This window comes from Pituophis catenifer, unplaced genomic scaffold (genome assembly GCF_029215685.1).
Source record: "Pituophis catenifer annectens isolate HBS135680 unplaced genomic scaffold, rPitCat1.0.hap2 SCAF_2, whole genome shotgun sequence".
In the NCBI taxonomy this organism is placed as follows: Eukaryota; Metazoa; Chordata; class Lepidosauria; order Squamata; family Colubridae; genus Pituophis; species Pituophis catenifer.
Genome location: NW_027256882.1, coordinates 253389859 through 253412736, shown reverse-complemented (window position 1 = coordinate 253412736; position 22878 = coordinate 253389859). Strand labels below are relative to the sequence as shown.

General features: G+C 34.8%; 1 protein-coding gene across 1 annotated transcript in view; it reads right to left on the bottom strand.

Annotated features, from left to right (window-relative positions):
- Positions 1-22878, bottom strand: part of MCTP1 (multiple C2 and transmembrane domain containing 1) — a 150966-nt gene that overhangs the window by 87362 nt on the left and 40726 nt on the right. The window contains exons 3-9 of the mRNA XM_070935753.1: positions 20032-20174; positions 19570-19649; positions 18521-18629; positions 14228-14266; positions 6400-6570; positions 4653-4783; positions 772-958 (exon numbers count right to left, since the gene is read on the bottom strand). Coding sequence (XP_070791854.1) covers positions 772-958; positions 4653-4783; positions 6400-6570; positions 14228-14266; positions 18521-18629; positions 19570-19649; positions 20032-20174 — 860 coding nt within the window. The remainder of the gene's footprint in view (positions 1-771; positions 959-4652; positions 4784-6399; positions 6571-14227; positions 14267-18520; positions 18630-19569; positions 19650-20031; positions 20175-22878) is intronic.

Here is a 22878-nt window from a genome sequence, read left to right as displayed (position 1 = left end):
GAGGAAGCTACCCACAAGAGTTAGTACAGATGAGGTACTGTATATAGTCCTAATAGAGTGAGCAACAGGCTGATGGAAGAAGAGATAGCTACAGCTGCCATACTAAACTGATATTCTAAGGAAAGTGACTTCAACAATTTTAGTACTTTATAGGTTGGTTTCTTTTTTTCTTTTTCTTTTTTAAATTTGATTTATATGTCGCCCTTCTCCGGAGACTCAGGGCGGCTTACAGTGCGTTAAGCAATAGCCTTCATACTTTTGTATATTTATACAAAGTCAGCTTATTGCCCCCACAAACTGGGTCCTCAATTTACCTACCTTAGAAAGGATGGAAGGCTGAGTCAACCTTGAGCCTGGCGAGATTCGATCTTACTTTAATTGCAGACAGCTGGTGTTAAATTACAGTGCTTCTGTCTGTTGAGCTAAACCAGGCTCCTTATCCATACTGTGGGTGGGTGGGTGGGTGGGTTCATCTAGAAGGAACAGATCTCTGACTTGTGGACTCTTCTGGACACCGCACTACTATAACTTGCTAAAGCTGTGACCAAAAGGATCTCATCCTCTATTTTATCATTTAGTAAACTGTATTGTATTTTTTTACTGTAACCTACTGGGAGCAGAACTATTATGGCAGCATATACAGTAAGTAAGTAAGTAAGTAAGTAAGTAAGTAAGTAAGTAAGTAAGTAAGTAAGTAAGTTTTTCCTTTTACATTTCACTGTTTATCACTATAATCTTATGCAAAAAGAATAAGAAAAAGATGCTGCATACATATCTTTTTAGGATTTCTTTCTGTTCCTTTGGGTCTTCCAAGGCATTCATTGAGAAATCAGAGATGCTGACCGCAGCTGAAGCAGTCAATGTAACCAGCAGTATCAGATGTCCTTCGCCTTCTTCCAGAGGCAGCTCTAGCTTATGAGTATGCTCCTTGCTTAAAGTTGACAGGTCAACCTGGCACCTAGAAACAAACATTTTCTTTAGCATGATGTTAAATTTACAACAATGCTGTGAAATACTGTGAACTCAGTTACCCAAAATGAACCTTATTATATTTACTTCTTATTTTCAGAACAAAGTCTTCAAATCATTTAGCAAAACAGATCTTTTATAGAATCATACTCCTGTCTATGAAGTTGAAATGCTAGAAAAAAACAGTACTAGAAATGAAATGTTCCTTTAACTTCCTTGTATAACTCTTAAAAATTCATAGCAGGAAATCCAATATATTGCTAATGTTGACCAAACTCCTTTTGTTGACTGAGCAGCAAAGAGATGAAGGTCCCCTCTTCGCTACAGCCTATGATCGCATACTCTAGATAGTGGGGAAGAGGGCAATCCTGATTTGGGAAGGAAACAGGGAGATTGAAAGTCTTATTGGTCAGATTTCAATATATATAATGCTACCATTTAACCAGAGATGTAACTGAAATCTATCCAACCTTGGTTCAGAGCAGGGATGAAATGTTCCCGGTTCGGACTGGATCGTCCAATCCAGTAGCGATGGCTGCGGGTGGTTCAGAGAACCGGTATCAAAAGTCCCTGCCCACCCCCATGCCCAGCTGAGCCATGCAATCATCAGAGGGTTTTTTTTTTTTTAAAGTATTTTTTCTACAACCTCATCAGCTGAAAAAATGCTTTTAAAAGTAAAAAAAAAAAAGCCTCTGATGATTGTGTGACTCAGTTGGGATCGTCAGAGGCTTTTAAAACCATTTTTTCTACAACCTCTTCGGCCAAAGAGGTTGTAGAAAAAATGCTTTTAAAAGCCTCTGATGATCCCAGCTAAGTTTCCTGATCGTCAGAGGCTTTTAAAAGCATTTTTTTTTACAACCTCTTCGGCTGAAGAGGTTGTAGAAAAAATGATTTTAAAAGTTTTTTTAAAAAGTTGGCCACGCCCACTCAGTCACATTAACCCCCCACCAAGCCACGCTCACAGAACCGGTAGTAACAAATTTTACATTTCATCACTGGTTCAGAGTGCAACACATGTTTGGCTATACACTCAACATTTTTTTTCTACAATCACAATTTATAACGTTATCTCTCCACCTATGCAGATGGATCATTCCAGCCATAAGAGGAGGTAGGGAAAGAGACAGAGTTTTAGAAGTATTTCCCAACCAGCACCTAGTAAGTCAAAAAGCAAAAGGATAAGCAGATTTTGTACTCTAGAAATCAGTATCATATGAGCATCATAATCTGGATATAAAGCTGAGTGTAGAAGCAGATCTATCTTTACACAATTCATGTGGCAAATTCCTTGCTGATAATTAACTGTTAATAGGCAAAGCCCTAATCTAAGCATGCAACACAGATAACAAAGTCAGGCAAAGCCCTTGAGGTATTAAGCTGATTCAAGCCAAAGAGTTCAAAAGACGAGGTGAAAGACACTTTTAATAGATATTTGATCAAATGCCTTGAGTGTGTTCTTCATAGTATCTTCTGAATGCAGACATAACAGGGAGTTTTGTTGTGCTAAGTTCCCTTAATCACATATATGCCATGAGTTCACATATGAAACAGGATGCTAAACAGAAAGAGGTCATCACAGATAGAATAAAACATCTTTCTCTTCTTTTCCAACTGTGCTCTAAAGTGTGTAAAATTATGCATATAACAGTATGAGATTAAAGTTAAATCTTAGAATTTATAAATTAGTATGTGTATCAAAGTTCGCTAACTATATGCATTGTGCATTTATTCTTTAGTTTATTTTTCCCTCTGAACAAGAGCCAGTTGGTGGGTTGCCCCCGGTTCGGACCGGTTCGGAAGAACCAGTAGTAAAACCGGCGGGAGGCTCCGCCCACCGAGCCGGACATTATCATAGGTGATCTGCACATGCGCAGAAGCTTTTGCGCATGCGCAGAAGCGTGTGTGTGTGCTGCGAACCAGTAATAAAGGTAAGTAGAACCCACCCCTGGTCTAGTGGTTAAGGCACCAGGTTAGAAACTAGTCCTGCCTTAGGCATTAAAGTTGGGTGGGTGACCTTGGATTAGTCACTTTCTCTCCACTGATGTCCTCAGACTCAGATAATAGATCAGTTGGTCAATTCTTATCGTAACCAATGGATCAACACGAGGCTAATATGAAAAAAAAGCAGACCCTTCACTTTCAGGAAAAAAAGCTAGGAAGGAAAAAATCTCTCTGCAAGAGTATTACTATTCCATACATCGACGAAAACAGAAATCAAAGCCCATCAAGTCCCACAATAGGCTTCTAATCTCAATTATACAATCTGTTCTTTGATATTCACAGAATATCCTAGTCCTCAAAAATCACTTAAAGTGTAATAGAAGAGTATTGTTTGATTTAACCTGACAATCCAGAAGGTCCAAGTTAAGCTCACAATAGGATTTATCTTTTATTCATTTATACTCTCAATTGCTATTCTGTTAGTGGATAAATAACATCATATAGAGTACAAAAAAGGAATAATAAATAATAAAAGCATGCAATAAGGAAGGAAATAAAGCTAAAGCTAATTTACAAGAACACCATTAAATACACCCAAATCTTGAATTCCAACCTCATGAAGCTAACCTTGGTTTCATTACCTACTTTCAACTTAACAACAGTGAACACCACAAGTCACCAGAGCATCTATGGGATCTCCATATCATGTGAACATAATCAAATCCCAAACATGTACCATACATGTCAATGACACATTTGTCATTTTAAAAGAAAATCAAATCGGAAGCACACTTCAAACACTTAATTCCAGATGCCTAGAAATGAAGTTCACTAAGAAGACTGAGAAAGAAAAGAAACTCCCATTCCTTAACATCCTTGTCACCAACAGAACAGAAAAACAACAAACCTTGAATGTGTTGCAATTTCTGCAGTAACCACCCCACAAAATCAACTCACAAAATCAGTTACGTAAGTACTTCAGAAAAGCAGGACTTAACTACCTAATTCAAGAAGAACAACTACCTCCAATTTAATTTTAAAAGTTATTTAGGAATCAAAACAAAAAACAGATAGACTTCCTTCAAGAACTACAACTATCTGAGCAGCACTGGTGGCACAATGGTTAGAATGTAGTATTGTAGGCAAACTGCCCACAGCCTGGAGTTTGATCCTGACAGGCTCAAGGTTGACTCACCCTTCCAAATTCAGTAAAATGAGGACCCACATTGTTGGAGGAAATATGCCGACATTGTAAATTCCCCAGAGAGTGCTATAAAGCACTATGGGGCAGTATGTAACTCTAAGTTATGCTATTTTGTTATTGTTATCTATTTATTTAAAACCTATAGCTGCCCATATTATATCAAAGATCATATTCCAGCTTCTGATGCTGACATTCTGCCTTACATATGTAATATATATGATGCTAGATAGATAGAAAGTATTGTATAACCAATAACTGAGTTAATTATCAAATATTACCAATAGAACCCTAATCTTGCACCATAAATCTTTGAAAAGGGATGGTTTTTAGCTGATATGATCTGCCATCAATACATTAAAAAAACAATTTCCCTGCAGAATTAGGCAATTTCTAAATGTTATTTCTTTTTTTAAATTCAAAAATTTTACTTCAAGCAATTCAAAATTATATGTTCTCTTCTTCAGAGCTTCTTCATTCTCATTCTCTTCTTCATTCTCATTCTCTTCATTCTCATACTATAAGTCATTTGTAGACAAACCTGCCAATAAAATCATCCTTTTTGCCAGCATCTCTGTCCCATACTGTAATATCAACAATTCCACCTCGTTCCTCATAAAGATGTAAGTCAAATTGTTCCCTCCACCTGGGATTCAAAGTTTTTGACATTATCTAGAGAAAAAATTAAAAAAAGAAATATTTCTGATGCCTTTTATCTCTAAGAACAACAAAATAGAATTTTGATTATTTTAATAGTTATACATTTACCTACTTAGTTTTGTATGTAAATATTAGTTGTCTGCTGGATAACAGGAAATATAATATTTATCCACATTTATTAAAATGTTCACTGAGAAACATGTTAAAATTTTCTCAAAACACACAAAAAGTATGAAGATTATATAACAAGACATTATTTATAGTTTTAGCACATTTTCCTTTTACATCACAAAAGAACTGATATGAGTTTCTAGGTTTTAGTTTCTAGTTTCTCCTTCAAAATCTTAAAATAGATTAACTTTTTTCTTGCTTAAAGACCCAGAGAGATGAAACAGATTTTACACCTTTTTCAATATGAAATTCATAAAAATTTAATTTCTTTTCTCAATGCTTTTCTTTCTTTTAAAAAATCCTATAATAAAAAGAACTGAATTATTAAAAACAAACATTACATAAAAATAAAATAAGACATTCCTCATTCAATTCTTTAAAGCTACATAAAATGTATCATTTAATTTAGTAAGAGTTTTTATTCCTGACCAAAACAGTGTCTGAGACAGGAGCACAGTTCACACACACACCCATCACGTAACCATATTTTGAAACATTGGCAACCTGTTTGCATTTATGATAAGTTGCCAAATGCTCTGCAATCATGTGATCACAATTTGCAATTTTCTCTGCTGTCTTCCCCAGAAAGTTAATGGGGAAGACAGCAGAGGATGTTGACAGTAGAGGGGGATGTTGGATTTGAGGTCCGTTACCCTGCATGACAAGTAATTTCCCCTCCCTCTATGCAGGCAAGTAAAATCCTCCTGCATGCTGGAGGAACAGACCTCAAATCTTGGGAAAATGCTAGTGAAGGCCAGCATTCCACGTCTTCCAGAACACTGACATCTGATAGTGTTTTTACCAGATTTGAGGTCTGCTTCTCCAGGGCAAATCTAGCAAAAAAACTTCTACTTCTTGTTGCAGAACATTTATCTATATTTTGTGGAATATAGCCTAATGCTCAAGTATCTGATTAAGCCCAGGTCTAAAATCATATGATTGTATTCTGAGGTTTGATTTAGTAAGTCACTAGCTTTAAATCTAGAATTCCAAACATTGCATAGTATTAAGGCTAATCAACATTTCACTATTGCAATTTTTTAATATTGTATAATAACATAATAATCAAGACATGCAAATAGAAATAGAAGGACTGTGGCAAAAAAAGCAAAGGTAGTACCAATAGCAATAGTTGCCTTGGGTGCAATTCCAAAACAACTGGACACAATCGACATTGACAAAATTACCACCAGTCAATTGCAAAAGTGGCTTTACTCAGAACAGCTTACATCTTATAACAATATCTGTAACACCATCAAACATCCACATCTGCCTATCCCAGGCCCTTAGGAAGGACACAATAGGTGGATAAAAATGCCAACTCCAGTCTGAACATCTGGCTGACCCTGTGATGAACTATAATAGTCAAATAATGATTTCAACAAAAAAAATGCTGAAGTTACATTTAAAAAATTCTACTAGGCTCTAAAAAATAGTTTAAGAAAATCAAAAGTTACCTTACTCTTGTACTTCTGATGTCCCAACCGAAATTTCACATAGGGATCACTCAGCCCATTTGAGTCCATGGCTTTGAGTCCACAACCTTCAATTAAAGTGATACTGACTATTCCTCTCCATAGCTGAGCTTTTTTGTGCAGGTCCGACAGACGTATACTCTGGGTCTGAAACTTCAGGCACAGAGAGAACTCTCATTTATTAAATCAGAAGCAAACAATAATGATTATTTTAAGAAAATAGGAAAGGTAGAAAAATGTCTTAATATTTAGGAAACTTCTTTGATGAATGGTTATTGATGAAAACAAGATTTTAGAATAGCAAGAAACAACTGTATCTTAGTCTTTAGTATTACTCCACTTTTGGAAAAAAAATGGAAAAATGGAATGGTGATTATATATACAGGTAAGTCTTTGATTTGGGGCAATTTGTTCTATGGCAAACAAAGATTTATTTGAAAGTTCTTAGATGTTTGCAACTCACAGCTATAATGTACTTGACTTGCAATAAAAATGCACACTTTAATCTTTTATAAATCATTTTATTAATCTCTCAACTTTTCAAATATACTAAACTCAGTAAATTTACTTCTACTTTTATCTTTCTAATAATGAAGAATAATTGATAATATTGCATTGCTTGCAATTACTCCTAAGTCTTATTGTCACTATAATTTATATCCAACAGTTATTCAAAGCATGTCAAGATTTAAGAAAAACTACAAAGCACTTTTAAAGCTAGGAAACAAAAAAAGAAAAGAAAAAGAAAATACCAAGAGTTTCTTTTTTAAAATAATTGCAAGCTAAGAGTGAGATTAATTTAAAAGCTACCTTGATACTATATAGTTTGAAAGAAAAATAAGACATCTGAAATAAAATAGAACTTATGTAAAATAATGGTTTGTACATATCCGGGGAAATATTCTGGGCATACATTGAAAATTAAAATAAAACCTTTTAAACAAAATTTTCATTTAACTGCCTGAAAAGGATGTTTACAAATTAGCATCAGCATTTAACTTAAGGAGCATAGCAACTATCCATAACAAGATTACACAACAAAGATTTCAGAACAAAATATCCATAATATCTGACAGAAATCCTTATTGTGTGAATAGAACATATTTGATATTCATGAATAAGGATTACCCTCATTGTCTCTACTGGCTCTTGAACATTTACTCCTATACAAGCTTATATAAGGAAAAATAAAAAGCACAAACAACACATTAGGTGAATAGAGGTCCATTTTAATATCAACTCTTTGTGTTTTTCTTCTCATCCATTTGAGAAATCATTTTTGTTGATAATTGACTTCTTGTTACACTCTCTAACTTGAATTATTTCTTAATCCCAGTGCACTGATACAAAGACATTTTAAGATTTATTTTCTCATCTTATTTTATCTAAATAAGCATCAGTTCAAAATATTTTGTGACAATACACGGTACTACAACAATGTCAATTCTTCCATGTCCTTTACAATCAGCTAACCATTCTTTTCGACTAATATGGGTATTATTTTGAAGAAGTTTTATATTTGAGGAATCATGGATGGATGAAGAATAGAACAGCTGATCTATGATGATTGAAAAAGGTCAATGTTATCCTATTTTTAAAAAAGGAACAAAAGGAACATCTAGTAACTATCGGACAATCAGTATTGTGACTCTGGTCCCGGAGGCTGATTTATCTCTGCATGCTGATTTGGAGGATGATATGGCGGAGGAGGAAGCTGTCACGAACTATGTGCCCAAGGGTCTGTCTTCACTGGTGAGTCAGCAAGAACTGACAGTTGCTGACGTGCCTATGGACCCCAGCCAAATTGAGGAGGAAACAGAGGCCGGTAACGACGAGGGGGAGCCCCTATTGGATGCAAGACAGACGTAGGAGACGTCGTAGAGAACAGCTATTGCCACTTCCTAAGAGGTGTGGTCAGGAGACATCGGGCCACACCCTACAAAGTATAAAAGGGGTACGACTGGGCTGGAAAGGCGTGGTGAACAATTTGTTGACGTTTTGGATGCAGTGGAGTTACAACTGTTAGTTTGGAGTTTTTGACAAGAGTCTGCATTCCTGCATTAGCCTGCTGGCCGTCTGCCAAGATCTTAGGAACATTGCCCGGTAACTACTGGACTGATATACGCTTTGGAAGAGAACTATTTATTAAAGGGCCAGCTTCAGTCTCTCTAGCCTGTGTTTGTTACTGCCGGACTATTTGAGCCTCTGCAAGGCCACTTGTGGGAGGGGACAGAACAATCAGTCTGCTGTCAGTACTTGGAAAGAGTCTACATAAAACAATACAGTACCATATTTTTCGGACTATAACCATGATGGCGAACCTAGGACACCCGTGCCACAGGTGGCACGCGTAGCCATATTGGTGGCCCCGCGAGCTCAGTTCCACCAACTGATTTTCGGGCCTTCTGGGCCCACCAGAAGTAGGGAAACAGGCTGTTTCCTGCCTCCAGAGGACCTTAGGGGATGGTGGGAAAGGCCCGTTTTTCTCTCTCCCCAGCCACCAGAGCCTTTTTAGGAGTCTAGGGAGGGCGAAAATGGCCTTCCCCCTGCCCGGAAGCCAAATGGCCCATTTGTCAACTTCCGGTGGGACCGGAATTTGGCAAAAGGACTGTTTTCAGCCTCTGGAGGGCCTCCGGGGGGTGGGAAAGGCCATTTTTGCCCTCCCCAGACTCCTAGAAAGGCTCTGGCAGCTGGGGAGAGAGAAAAACGGGCCTACTGTACCATTGCGTGCCAGGAGCAGGGGAGCGGGGGGGTCACGCGCACATGCGCGGGGGGGACGGTGCATAGAATTATGGGTGTGGGCATGGACGTGTGACACTTACACACACCCAGCTCCTGGCACACGATGGCAAAAACGTTAGCCATCACTAGACTATAAGATGCTCCAGACTATAAGATGCATGTAGCTTTTGGGGAGGAAAACAAGAAAAAAATTTCTGTGTCTGCCTCCCAGCAATTTGCCTCCTTGCAGCAAAGCTGGGTCAGCTTCAGCACAGCCTGATTTAGCACAAGCAGCTGATTGTCGGTTGGATCGGCCTCCCGGAATACCGATGATCAGCTGTTCCTTGCTGCGGGGATCGCCGTTGCCTATCGCTGCCTCTGTATGCCCCATTTTTGGCCTCGAAGTGCCCCATTTTCTACCTCTGTGCGTCCCATTTTTGGCCTCCGCGCACCCCATTTTTGGCCTCTGTGCATCCTGTTTTCAGCCTGTTCCAGGCAGCAGGGATTGCTGCCACTGCCTATCGCCGCCAAACGGGACACATGGAAAATGGGACATGTGGAGGCCGAAAATGGGGCATGCAGAGGCCAAAAAAGGGATGTAAAGAGGCCGAAAATGGGGCGCTCGGAGGTTGTGATAGGCGGCGGTGATCCCCACAGCCTGGAACAGCTGATCGTCAGTATTCCGGGAGGCCGATCCAACCGACAATCAGCTGCTCATGCTAAATCAGGCTGTGCTGAAACTGATCAGGCTCTTTGCTGCAAGGATGCAAATTGCTTGGAGGCAGAGGTCAAAGGGTGGGGCTGGTGGGTGGGCAAGGCATCAGCAACATTCGCTCTATAAGATGCACAGACATTTCCACCCACATTTTTGGGGGGGAAGTGCATTTTATAATCCGATAAATAAAGTAATTGCTGGAAATCAGCACACAGTACCTCAAGAACAAGTCTTGCCATACCAATTTTATCTCATTTTTAAAATTGACTAACTATAAATTGTGGGAGTGTCCTAGGCATAATATTTTGAATTCAGCAAAGTATTTCACAGAATACCCCACAAGCTAGTTAAATGAGAGCTAGCATAACAATCAAATCACTATGTAGATGGTATAAAAATGTCTCTAAGGACTGGTCATCACAGATTTCTTGTTAAACTGGAGTCTAGTTAGTAATCCTAGGATTTTGAGGTAGCTCCCTCATTTAAATATTAACAAAGCTAACAATGTTTCATATCAGCTAAGATCATGGTGAAGCTGGGATAGGGATGAGTGCATCCATCCTGGTGCTCCTTGATTTCTCAAAGAGTTTTTGATACTATTTGACCCTGGCTGTTGGGGTTAGGAGTCACTGTGTGGCAGTGATTAAGCTCCTTCCCTGGGGTGAAATTCACTTACCTTCCCTACTGGTTTGCAAATGTGCGCATGCCGCACATTTTTAAATTATTTTAAATTATTTTATTTATTATATTATTTATTTATTTATTTATTTATTATTTTCTGATTTTGTATCCAGAGACTTTTGGAGTGGGCAGCCATAAACAATTTAAATAAATAAAAGTAATAATCAGGTAGATGCTAAAATTCTAGTCTAACATTGAACATTGAATTAAATATTGGAAAAAATAGTAGTTTGACAGTAAATCCAGTACACAAGAAAAATGGCATCTACACAGATCTGAAACAAAAGAAAACAAATTGTGAAAAGACACACTTTTGTTCTTTTATTGAATAGCCCAAAGGCCTTTTCAAAAAAAAAAAAAAAAAAAAAAAAGATAAAGATAAAACAGTTACAGAAATAACAGTCTAAAAATATATAATATATGACATTTAAAATTTTACAATATTGAAGTTCAATAACCAGATTTCCAAAACTAGATAACCCAAATAAGATAGCTCCTCTCTAACTCAGCTCATCTTTCTTACAATCAATGAAAGTCTTTTCGATATAACTGGCTCGTATTGCTGTCATCCTTTTAAGATAGCAAGTGATAGCCCTTACCAGGGGAGGAGAGTCTGCCTTCAATAGAAATGATAATTTATGCCTTACATTCCAGTGGGGAAATTTATTTATAATTGGGGACAGATATTGTTTTCTTACTTCCTCATACAACCTCATTCAAATATTATATGCACCGTATCCTCCACGACGTTTGCCCCACATATACATGTTCTTTCGTCATACGGGATTTTCTGGTAACGGCTGAATTTGACGTTGGTATCTAAAAGTTCAAATCTAAACTTGACAAATAGCTCTCTCTCCACTGATGGCATTTCTAGATGTAAATATTTTTCCAGGGTAAAAGTTGTTTTAACTGCTGTCAGAAGCTTAAGGAGGTGATTAGTTGAAAGAGTTGCCATGTCCATTTGCCCATGTATATCTTTAATCCGTTGTTTAACTTGCTTCAGTGTGTCACACAACGGGAATCCTAGGCCATATCGATTCAATATTTCTGACAGCCGAGTTAGTCAGGAATACCTTTGAGGATTTGAGATCTGCTGTTCCTCTAGGCAGATTTTGGGAAGTCTGCTGGCTTCCATCTGAGTCATTTTAGCCAGTAGTAATTGTGTAGGTGTGCCGTGAAAAATGTCCCAATTCAGCTCTGACGGCTGCTGCCGAAGTAGAATTGTTTACCCCCAGCATCCTCCTTAACAAATTATTTTTGAGTTCTCTCCAATATGGGGGCCTCTATAAGACCCCAGATTTCGGCACCGTACAGCATAATTGGAACAAGTTTAGCCTGAAAGACTTTACGAATTGGTACACTTTTGTGAAAAGATGACTTTTCAGCAAAACAAAACACAGTTCAAAATAAATTATCTGAGATATTGGAGCCGATATTTGTGAAGTTCAAGTGCATAAATATTTAGCTGCCATAAATTATTTTTGCAAGTTATTTCAAGATTGTAACCAGAACTAATCTACCAAATCTTATTACTTGCTCAAAAAATACAACAAGTACATGATAATATCCTGATGAATTCCTAAATTGATAATGGTGCATAACGGTTTATACTCTTTGCATGGAAGTATAACTTTAGTAATGTTATAAAAAGCCCATACTATTCACAAATCAATGCAAAAGCAGAAAAAGCTGTTCAAATTGCAAACTGAATTTGAGAACAGAAAAATTCCTTCTTAGATATATTAAATCACACAGCAACTCCCACTCATGTCCCAAATATTACCCAGCACAATTATTCATGGATAATTAGCTATGAATCTTTTTCTCTAATACTAAAAACAAATATGTATTTTTATTGGTCTTATTTCAAGAAAGGCACTGTATCAGATGCAAAAGCAAAAAGTAACTGCCTACAAATTCAATAATGACAACAATTACTGTGTGGTCACTTCACCAGAATTGGATCCCAAATAAAAATTAAATAATAAGAAGGAATGGTAAGAAACAGCAAATATTTAGGAACAATTGTCAGATACCTCATCCTACCTTCTAACACTAGTAAGAGATTAATACAGCTATATCTAGAAAGGCAAAAGCTATTCTATTCATAGGAACATACACAAACAGGATGAAGTGACATAAGATTGCTAACAGATAAGACCTCCAACATAAACTTTTTCCAAATGATAACAAACAACTACCAGTGTTAGATTCTCGTTCCTTATTTTTAGCATGGAATTTATAATTTCTAGAAGCAAAATGTTCTAGAACGTAACTTTATGTATCTATACAGGGCAGGGGTGGTATTCACTTACCTTTGCTACCGGTTCGCAAATGTGAGCGTGCATGCGCGCTCGCTTCATTCGTGCATGACACCTCTGCACATGCGCAGGACTTTCTGCACATGCGCAGAGCGTCAAAAACAGGACATGACGACATACAGGCGGGTGGACAAAGCCTCCCGCAGCCGCTGCTACGGTTCACCTGAACTGAATAGAACCGGCTGAATACCACCACTGATACAGGACGAAAATAGCAATTATTTCTAATGGCAAAATAATGGCTGGTGCTGTCAGAAGTGATTAACAGTTTATTTATCATATTAGTGTCAGAATTATAAAAAATTAGGGGATTTTGTTGTGTATTTAATTCAGTTTATGATTTAAAGGAGGGAAAATATAGTGAAGCACTATAATAATGAGGAGGCAACAATATTTTATTGTTATAATAGGTATAGTGAACTTAAAAAAATGCTACAGCACTACTGTGGGAGACAGTTTACTATAAAAAACCTTAGTGTAAACATTTTATATGTTTTAAAAATAAACTATTGAAGAATATGAGGTAGATTATACAGGGACAAATGGATATAAAACATCTTGGAGCATGTAGCAAGCAGTGAGAACAAAGCTCCATTCTATATTTCTTGTCTACTATTAAAATATATGTAACAAGTTGTGTACATATCTGTATTTCAAAAAAAGAATAGAAATATTCTATTTCTCAAAATAGAAACATTTATATTACCTATTAAATAGTGTATTTTGTCATTCCCAAAACGGCAGGAAGGCAAAGCTCGTGACTAAAGCATGTACATATTCATATACATGATTAAGAAAATGTATATTTTATAGTTGTACTTCACATTTTTTAGATTTGTCATATAATTATGATAAATGTAATATTTAAATAGAGATGAAATATATATGCATAATATATGAATAGATACTGATATATACTTTTAACTACACTTACATGCATTCAAATGCATTCTGAATGCATTTATTTATTTAATATTCTGCCTTTATTATTTTTCTAAGTATCTCCTGGTGGCAAGCATACCTAATACACCTTCCTCCTCTTATTTTCCTCACAACAGCAACCCTGTGAGGTGAGTTGGGCCAAGAAAAAATGACTGGTCCAAAGTCATTGATCTGGCTTTCATGCTTAAGGCAGGACTAAAATTCACAGTCTGGTTTCTAGACTTAACTATTGAACCAACTTATATCAGCTATTACCAAAGTATATATAAAAATTTTTTTTAGTAATTAAAGGACCATTCCGTTGTCATGATTATACAACAGAAAATAATAAAATAATAAAATTTACAGAGAATAAGCTACGTCACAGCCTGAAGTTCAACGTGATAAATTATAAAATATCAGTTATTTCAAGGCTACATGCCATTACCTTACTTGTTCTTTTCCAACTCTTCCTCATTAGCACTGTCTGCAAATAAAATAGAGCATTTTAATCACCTTTTACTTGTTCGTATAGAAAGGCCAACTGCCTTCTAAATGAGTAATGCACATGACAAAACATCAGACAAATTTTAAAAAATTAAAGACAGAAATCAAACAGCCACAAACATTCACATTGAAACACAATTACGATTTAAGCTCCTATTATTTAATGAAGAAATTGTATATGGTAACCTGAAGATGTATTGAAGATCTCAAAAAGAACAAGAAATGAAAATTATCTGGAAGTAGGAGCATCCTAGTTCATGCTACTCTTTCACAGAGCACAAGATATATAGAAATTGAAGACCTCACTCAGCAATATGAGAGAGGAATCTCCAATGTAACAAATTCTTATGATAGACATCCACATACAAAGAAAGATCAGTTTTGAACAGGTATGAGCTGTGGTAGCACAGTGGTTAGAATGCAGTATTGCAGGCTAACTCTGCTCACATTGCCAAGAGTGGGCTAGCCAGCTCAAGGTTGACTCGACCTTCCATCCTTCAGAGGTCAGTAAAATGAGGACCCAGATTGCTGGGGGCAATATGCTGACTCTGTAAACCACTTAAAGAGTGCTATAAAGCACTTTTAAGCAGTATATAAGTCTAAGTGCTATTGCTATTTGTTTATTAAATAATCAGGGTGTTTATTTGAATTAGATTATTTAAAAAACAATTTTTAAAAATTCATGCACTATGGTCTTATGCTTAATTTTTAAAAAGGAATTTTTAAAGAAAATGCCTTAACACTAATTTAACAGTCAATCCTGAAAGGCTTCATGGATACAGGGGTCTTTTGACATGCATTTTACAATAAGAAAATTTCAGTGGAAGTGTAAAAGCTGGAGAGATTTGGTATCACCTTTTTTTGTGAATGTAACAAACCACCCTGGCATTGCTTTTCAAAGGCCCAAACTACTAGGAGTTCCTGATGTTATGCTGCTATGCACCTAATCAACTAGGTCCCCAAGTAGCATCCCAAAATGTAGAGCAGTCGGAAGATTGTTGAAGAGCATCTGAAGATAGAAGACTGATTCCCTGATAGTGGAGAATGATCTCAGCCAAAGCTATGCACACAGGTGTGAAAAACTGCACTTTGATCCCAAGATCAAAGTGATACTACAGGAGTCTCTTGATTTAGAGAGTTTTTCTTTACAAATAATAACTGTAGTTAAGATTATAGTCATGAAGCCTGCATGAAGAACAAATATAAATCTAAGCTGATATCTGAACCTGTATTTTTTTAGTATTACAGTATACTCCAGTATACTACTCCAGTGAGCCAGTATGCATTAATCAAGACCAATAAAGACTTGATGTATAGGACAATATTTAGCCCTGGAAGAAAGCAGCAGTTAACAAGAGGTCATGGAACCAAGAGAAACTAGGGACTGTCATTTTCCAAATGCAGGATCAACATAATGGGATTTCCTTTTATCATTAAAATCCTGGAGCAAGAGAAGAGCTTTGTTTCTGGTGTAGAGAACAAGATCTCGGTGCACTTAATTACAGATTTCTTCCTTTAAAACTGAAACCCAAATCTGAATGGACAACAGAATTGTAGGCAGGATTGAAGATGGAAGAAACCAGCAGGGTAAAAGATCCACAAATACAGGGCTCAGTATTTGCAGTAGAGGTCTTTTCGTTTTATTTAAACTTGGTCATAGATTATGGTGGGATGTGTGTTTCAGCAAATTTAGCAAACGTTGATGATTTATAAAGTTTTTTTCCTTGTGCCAACAACAAAATTGCAGAATCCAGGGAATTCCCAAAGAAATAAGGATGCACCAGAAGTCCCGTGTCACATTTCAAACATTGTAGAAACATTGGCTGAAGAAAGGGACAAGTATTTCTATATGTGGGCAATTAGAACAATAGAATTTTCTTCAAAATCATAAATCCAGCCCAAACTTGTAATATTTTGATCAGACAGATTTTTAGTATATAAGAACAAGCAGCAAGAGAATGTTATCCAAACATAAAGTTATCAAAATTTAAGGCAGCAATAAAAAGGAAATCTTCACAGAAGGAACTGACAAATATTATCACAACCACATTATTCTAGCAGCACTAAATGAACCAATTTTTTATTCAACCTTGATGGTCCTTGTCTGATCTAGTTTTCTCACAGATTAATCTTTTTTTTTTCCATGTGAATCATGGAGACCACATGAAGAATCTAAGCATCTACTCCCAAATATAGAAAAGTTTTTAAATATTTTTTAATTCTTAAAATAAATAAAAATCATTTTGAAAATATGTCACCTTTCTTAAACTATGAGAAGTTTGAATTGGTGTAGAGCAAACAAAAATTAGTTTTTTTCAGCTACCGGTATTCCATTAGTCAAATAGAACGTTTCTGTTCTCCCTTTTAGCACTTATTAAAACTCCATCCTTAAGAATTTCTACTTCCTAATCTAACACTTCAGCAATTCCATTCCATTCCATTCCCTACAATTCAAAATCTGTTACTCTTTTGCTTCTATGACCAGAGACAATATTCATAAAAAACATGATCTATAACATGTTCTTGATATTGCAATTTTCCAAAATACATTAACATGTATTTGTTAAAATGGATTTGAAGTTAATCCATTTGAACTTTCATTAATTCATGAATACTTACACTTAAATCAAGTTTAATCAATGTATCTCTGTGAACATATACCAAGCATAATATTAATTTTAATTAATCCTTTTACAATGAAAGCTACTTTTAACCCAACAATAAATTAACATATAACCATTGTATCATATTATGCAACATAATATGGTCTACATCAAGTTTCTTTATGTCTCAGGCAACCATGCATTGGCTACTAGGCATTTTATATTCAGTATGAGATGTATGTTATTAAAAACATGTACATGACAAAAACTTGTAATGAAATGCCTTTCCATTCCACATGTTTTGAAGCGCTACAAACTTGCAATTTAATTCAATATTTTTATCCTATCTCTTGATATTTTTCAATTTACTATTACAGCATGACTGGATTGTTGGTATGAGGTAATTAAAATATAATTTGTTTTGACAACATATAGGATAAATATCTGATGAAAATTCTTCCATACTGTAACTTTTTAATTCCAAATTACTGCAACAAAAAGCTGACTAATTTGAAAAGTAGAATTATTTAAAGTATACAATGGCAGATATCTACTAATTTTTCACAGATAACAAAGAATGAAGTTCCACAACCATTTTTTCCTCTTCTAAAATTCTGCACAATTGTGAGAGTGATAAAATGGTACAGAAGTTAGGATACTGAATTATGATTAGAATGACCCAGAGTCCTCATTCAAGTATATAGCCTCAGTAGGTGGCTTTGAGCTGGTCACTATCTCTCACCATAATTGATCCTATACCTTGATGATTGTGGGAGTAAAACAGAATAGACAGAATTGCTTTGAATCTTGCTGAAGGGCTGTGTTTGGCATTTGCATGCCTCATTAGAAAAATCTGTGGGTGAAGCAGAGTAGAAATCTGATTCCATTTAAATGTAACTCAGTTACATATAGAATTTAATAACTTCCCCTCATTCTGTCATATTAGAGATTTTAATTTGGTAACAACTTTTGGAAATTTTTCAGGGCTGTGCCCCAGACTTTTGCTGGTTCTCTCTCCTAGAGGAGAAGCAATAAAATATTGAATAACATTACCTAGGAAGAGATAGTTGGACTCATATTTCCAAATAATGTTTTTTTCTGACATACCAGTTTAAAGATATTTACTTGTGAATACTTGAACAAGGAAAATTTGTTGTTGTTTTTTTATTCCAAGCATGACATTAGGTTGTTACCAATTCTTAATAAAGCAATTTTTGCTTCTGGCCTCTTTTTTGACCTCGCTTTTAAAAAACAGTGAGGCATTTCATTCTTTTTGTGAAATTGTTCACTATTTGTTTCCTTAATGGCAAGGTTCACTGTAAATTGACCTTGAAAGCAAAGTCCTAGATTTGACTTTCTTTGTATGAAATATATTCTATATTAATTATATATTCTGTTCTATTAGCATCTCATTACAATTATATTAAATTGTCAAATCCATCACAAAAGCTTATCCCTAGCTGTAAATGTTTAGAATGTGGTGTTCAATTGCATGCATTCATTTATATACACACTCAGAAAAAAATTACTCTCTTTTAATTAGCTTCTCTGACCGATACAAGTTCAGACATTTATAGGCCAACTGGAAACTTAAAAGTTCTGCTTATATGACTTATTTAGCATACACTTACCCCTTCCCTCTGCTGCTCTTTTGGGGTCAGCAACATGGTTAACAGTATAGTCCCAAGATCTTGGTCAGGATAATGTGAGTCCTTCAGACTCAATGTAACATCAATAGGCCTAGAAAAACAGGTCAATAGAAAAATGAAAACACTAAAATTGATGCTTCTACAGACTGCCTACCTCAGGACAAAGAGTTTAAGAAGTCATGAGTTATGTTTTCCTTTCTGTCACCTTCACTAAATAAACATGAGGAATGTAAAGCAAGAACAAGGATTTTTGTAAACTTATGGATAAAGCTCTTAATGTATACCAAGGACTGTCGGACATTTTTAAATGACAGGAATACAATGTTCACACTATCCTAGATAAGAAACTTTGCTCTGTACAAACTTTTATTAAATACTTTAAAGTTTGGATATTTTTTTCTCATCCAAACTTTCAATATTTTTTAAAATCAATGTAAATAGGTAGTTCTTGAGTTACAATGGCAACTGGGAACAGAATTTCTGTCACTAAGTGATGTGATCACAAAATATAACATCATGCTTAACAATGTAATCCCAACAATCCCTTTTGCTGTCATTAATTGAATTCTACTGGTCATTAGCCAAGGACCCACCATGATCCAAGCCATTCCCAGCTTGGTCCTTCCCAATTCCAAACCTTGTTTGTTCCAAGGTAAGGGACTACCTCCACTTCAACTCCCCATTATCACCTGTTTCTTCTATCTCTGCAAGTGTTCAGACATATGTAGAAAATATCTGGGGCCATTTGGATGAGAATATGGTGGACACTTACCACCACAAATATTTCCAGTCTGAAATGCTCCCAAAGTAGTTTAAAAGATGTAAAACCGAAAGAAAACTAGATGAGGAGGCAAGAGTTCCTAGTTCTCTTTTCATAAATTTATGATAATTCAACTATAGTACTTTTAATTTAACCACAATTGGTAGTATAGCATTCAGCTGCTTCTTTTTTTTTCTTTCTCTGTATCCCAAGTCACATTGAAATAGAAAGAAATACATCATGAAATTCAATGAGTTCCATAAAATGATACCTATTTTGTTCTAGGGAATTCAGGTCCAAAAAAGCTGACCCCATGAAATCATCTTGAAGTCCAAAATCATAATCAAAAACCTAAGATGAATAAACAGCACTTTTATTATTAAAAACAGATTTCATAAACTTAACAAGCCAATGTTTACACAAATAGATACATGAGGCATGCAATCATTAGACGATACTGCAAACTAATTGGTCTCAAAGTTCATGTACTCATTTTTACACCTTTTAAGTTTTATTTTACTATTTCTTTTTCTGGCTGGTATAATTTCCCAAACATTAATCAAAGTTATGAAGACTTTATTTTATTGTATTCTGGAATATTTGATGACTATTATAATTTTAATAAGGATGTTATATTGTGCCTTTTAACAATATTTTTGTAACAAGATTAAGCTATGAGATTAGTAAAATATACCATTATTGCTATTTTTAAGGAGAACTGGATGCGGCTTACCTTTATATATAGTTGCTCCCTTAAATGTTCAATAAGAATGGAAGTTCTTTCCTCCCAAACAGGATTAAGATTCTTACTGATTGTTTTACTTCTAAAGATTTCTTTTCCGCCAAGTTTAAATTTGACATATGGATCACTTGTTCCTGAAGCAAAAGTTAAGGTTATATATAAAAACTAGATGTTTTTGGAGCTCATAAAAGCAACAGTAAGCAGCTTTCTCTTTTTAGATGACTTGAGTAACAATTATTTTTAAAAGATTAAAATAAGAATGAGATTGGATCAATTCTATACATTTATTTTCTTTGAAACTCAAGACTTGGTAATTCTAATATATGACAGGAAGGCTGTATATCATGTATTGGTTGTTACCATATGTTTATTATTTATTTATTATTTATTTTACTTGCTTTGTTATATATGCAGGTTCTATATACGGTGGATATCATGAAACTTCATCAGTGCTTTTATACTGTTTCTTTAAAATTAGCACTTAAAAATACTCCTGAAAAGGAGAATAAACTCGTACATTAACTCTTAAAGCAAAATATGCAATTCCTAGAATAAAATATCTTCTGTTTTATATTAAATAATTGTTCATGGTTGTAAAGAGTCTTTATTTCTACTTTACTTTAAAGTAAGCACAGCATGCATATTGCACATTACTACATATTGCACATTATTACACATTATTACACATTACATTGCACATTACACATTATAAGAGCAACATGGAATGCTTTTTCAATTAAAAATCATTGCATAAATACAATTTATATTTTTGTAATATTTCATCAGGCAATGACAAAGCAAAATTATCTTCCAGTGTATAATCACGTTAAGTAAAAACAAAGTCAAATTCAGATTAATGCTCTATTTTGCCAAACACTGGAAATATCCTTTATCTTTCTCAATAACTAAAAGATTCTAAACTTTACACAACAGAAACAAACAAAATATTTGAGGTAAATCAAGCAATAAATAAAACACGAAAGCAGTAGTTTAATATCTGAAATTTGTTCTACATTGAATTTAAACCTGTGTGTTTATACGCTATCTATCAAATTATCCCCTGATCTCTGAATAACTTTACATGAAAAGTATCTCCACACTCTTTAGAATATTCAGTCTGGATTCAGAATGTATCACAGAATTTAAATAGCCAATGATAACATCTAATCCTGCAATAAAATGTGCACATGAGCAAAAGTGTATAGACATATATTTGCAAGCATGATTTAGAAGGTAAATGAAATTTAGAAAAAAAATTACACTGACGTGATTTAATCAATATTTACCATTAAAAGTATGCCATATAAATATAACGCTGAGTAAGTTGTCCATAACAAATATAACCTGTGTTTAACATATTTCATTCATTTCCATTTTAATTCAAAATGCAAATATGCCAAGTCAGTTGACTGAGTAAACAATATTTCAAGAGACTTATAATATTAATTGAAATATTTAAGGCTTTTTTATCCTATATTCTAATATGGCAATTGTTACTTTATTTAAAAATATATTTTTAAATTTTTTTAGTCTTGCTATTAAAAAAAAACACTGAAAGCAATTATAACAGCAACATTCATTCCTGAGCACATGGTGGCAGTATGACAGAAAAATTCTTTCGAAGCTCAGTTACAAACCTACACAAATCATCAGCTCATAAAACTCAATCCTGTAGTCAATATTAGACCCAATCCTGTTAACAGCTGTCCATAAACCATAGATTAAACACATTAGCAAGATATTATTCAGGATAAACTGAAATATACCATGGTTGATATATTTACAAATTGCTGGTAGAATAAAATTTGATTTTAAGAATGAAGGAGGAATGTTAATAAGAGTGACAGAAAGTCTTATGCAAATCAAGGAGAATTGGTTAGGTTGCATACAGGTAATACTTGATTTACCACCACAGTATTATTTACAGCAATATTATTTATTGTATCTGTCATGTGTCAAATCACATGATACATACAATGAATAAGATAAATAATGGGGATAATTCTTGTTCTATAAGAACCACGAAGCATTAATAAGCAGCACTAGATATTTTTACCAGCTTTTCCTATACCATTCTTACACTTCCTCTGATGGTATATAGTTACTGAATCTTTTCTTCAATACATAGGAATCAAATGCTCTCCCATCTTACTTAGCAATTTCCATGACACACAGAAAAGAAATAAACAACCAACAGGTCCATTATTTTGAGAAACTACTATTTAGACTACATCATTTATGTCCAAAATATAATTATATGACCACTATTTTGCTGAATTGTTGAAATAAATTTTATATAAAGTTAAGTTTGAGCAACAACAAATCTACCTTTTTACAGAGTTAAAAGATTCACTAGTTTGTAACCTTACTTTCTAGTCTATGTTTTAAAATGGTCTTTATAGCATTTTGTTATAGAGTTCATTTTTCAAGAGAAATCATGCTATTGATTATTAACCTTACTTAATGAATAAACATTGCCATAATTTTCTCAATTTCTTTTATTAATAATTCTAAAATAGTTTTTATATACAGTACTTAGTGTAATACATGGAATTGTCAGAGAGGATCAGGTCATATGAAGAATCTAAAATTTTGCCCAGTAACATTGTCAGAACGATAGTTCTAAGAATCATAAACGATTCTGACAATGTTACCGAGCAAAATTTTAGATTTTTCATATGACCTGATCTTCTCTGACAACCAATTCACAAGACTATACATTAAAGCAGCAAATGTTATTCGCTAGAAATTGGTGAATTAGAGTGCTGATTAATAATTTATCACATAACTTGCAGAATAATTTTGCTGGGATGACTTATTTATTTATTATTATATATA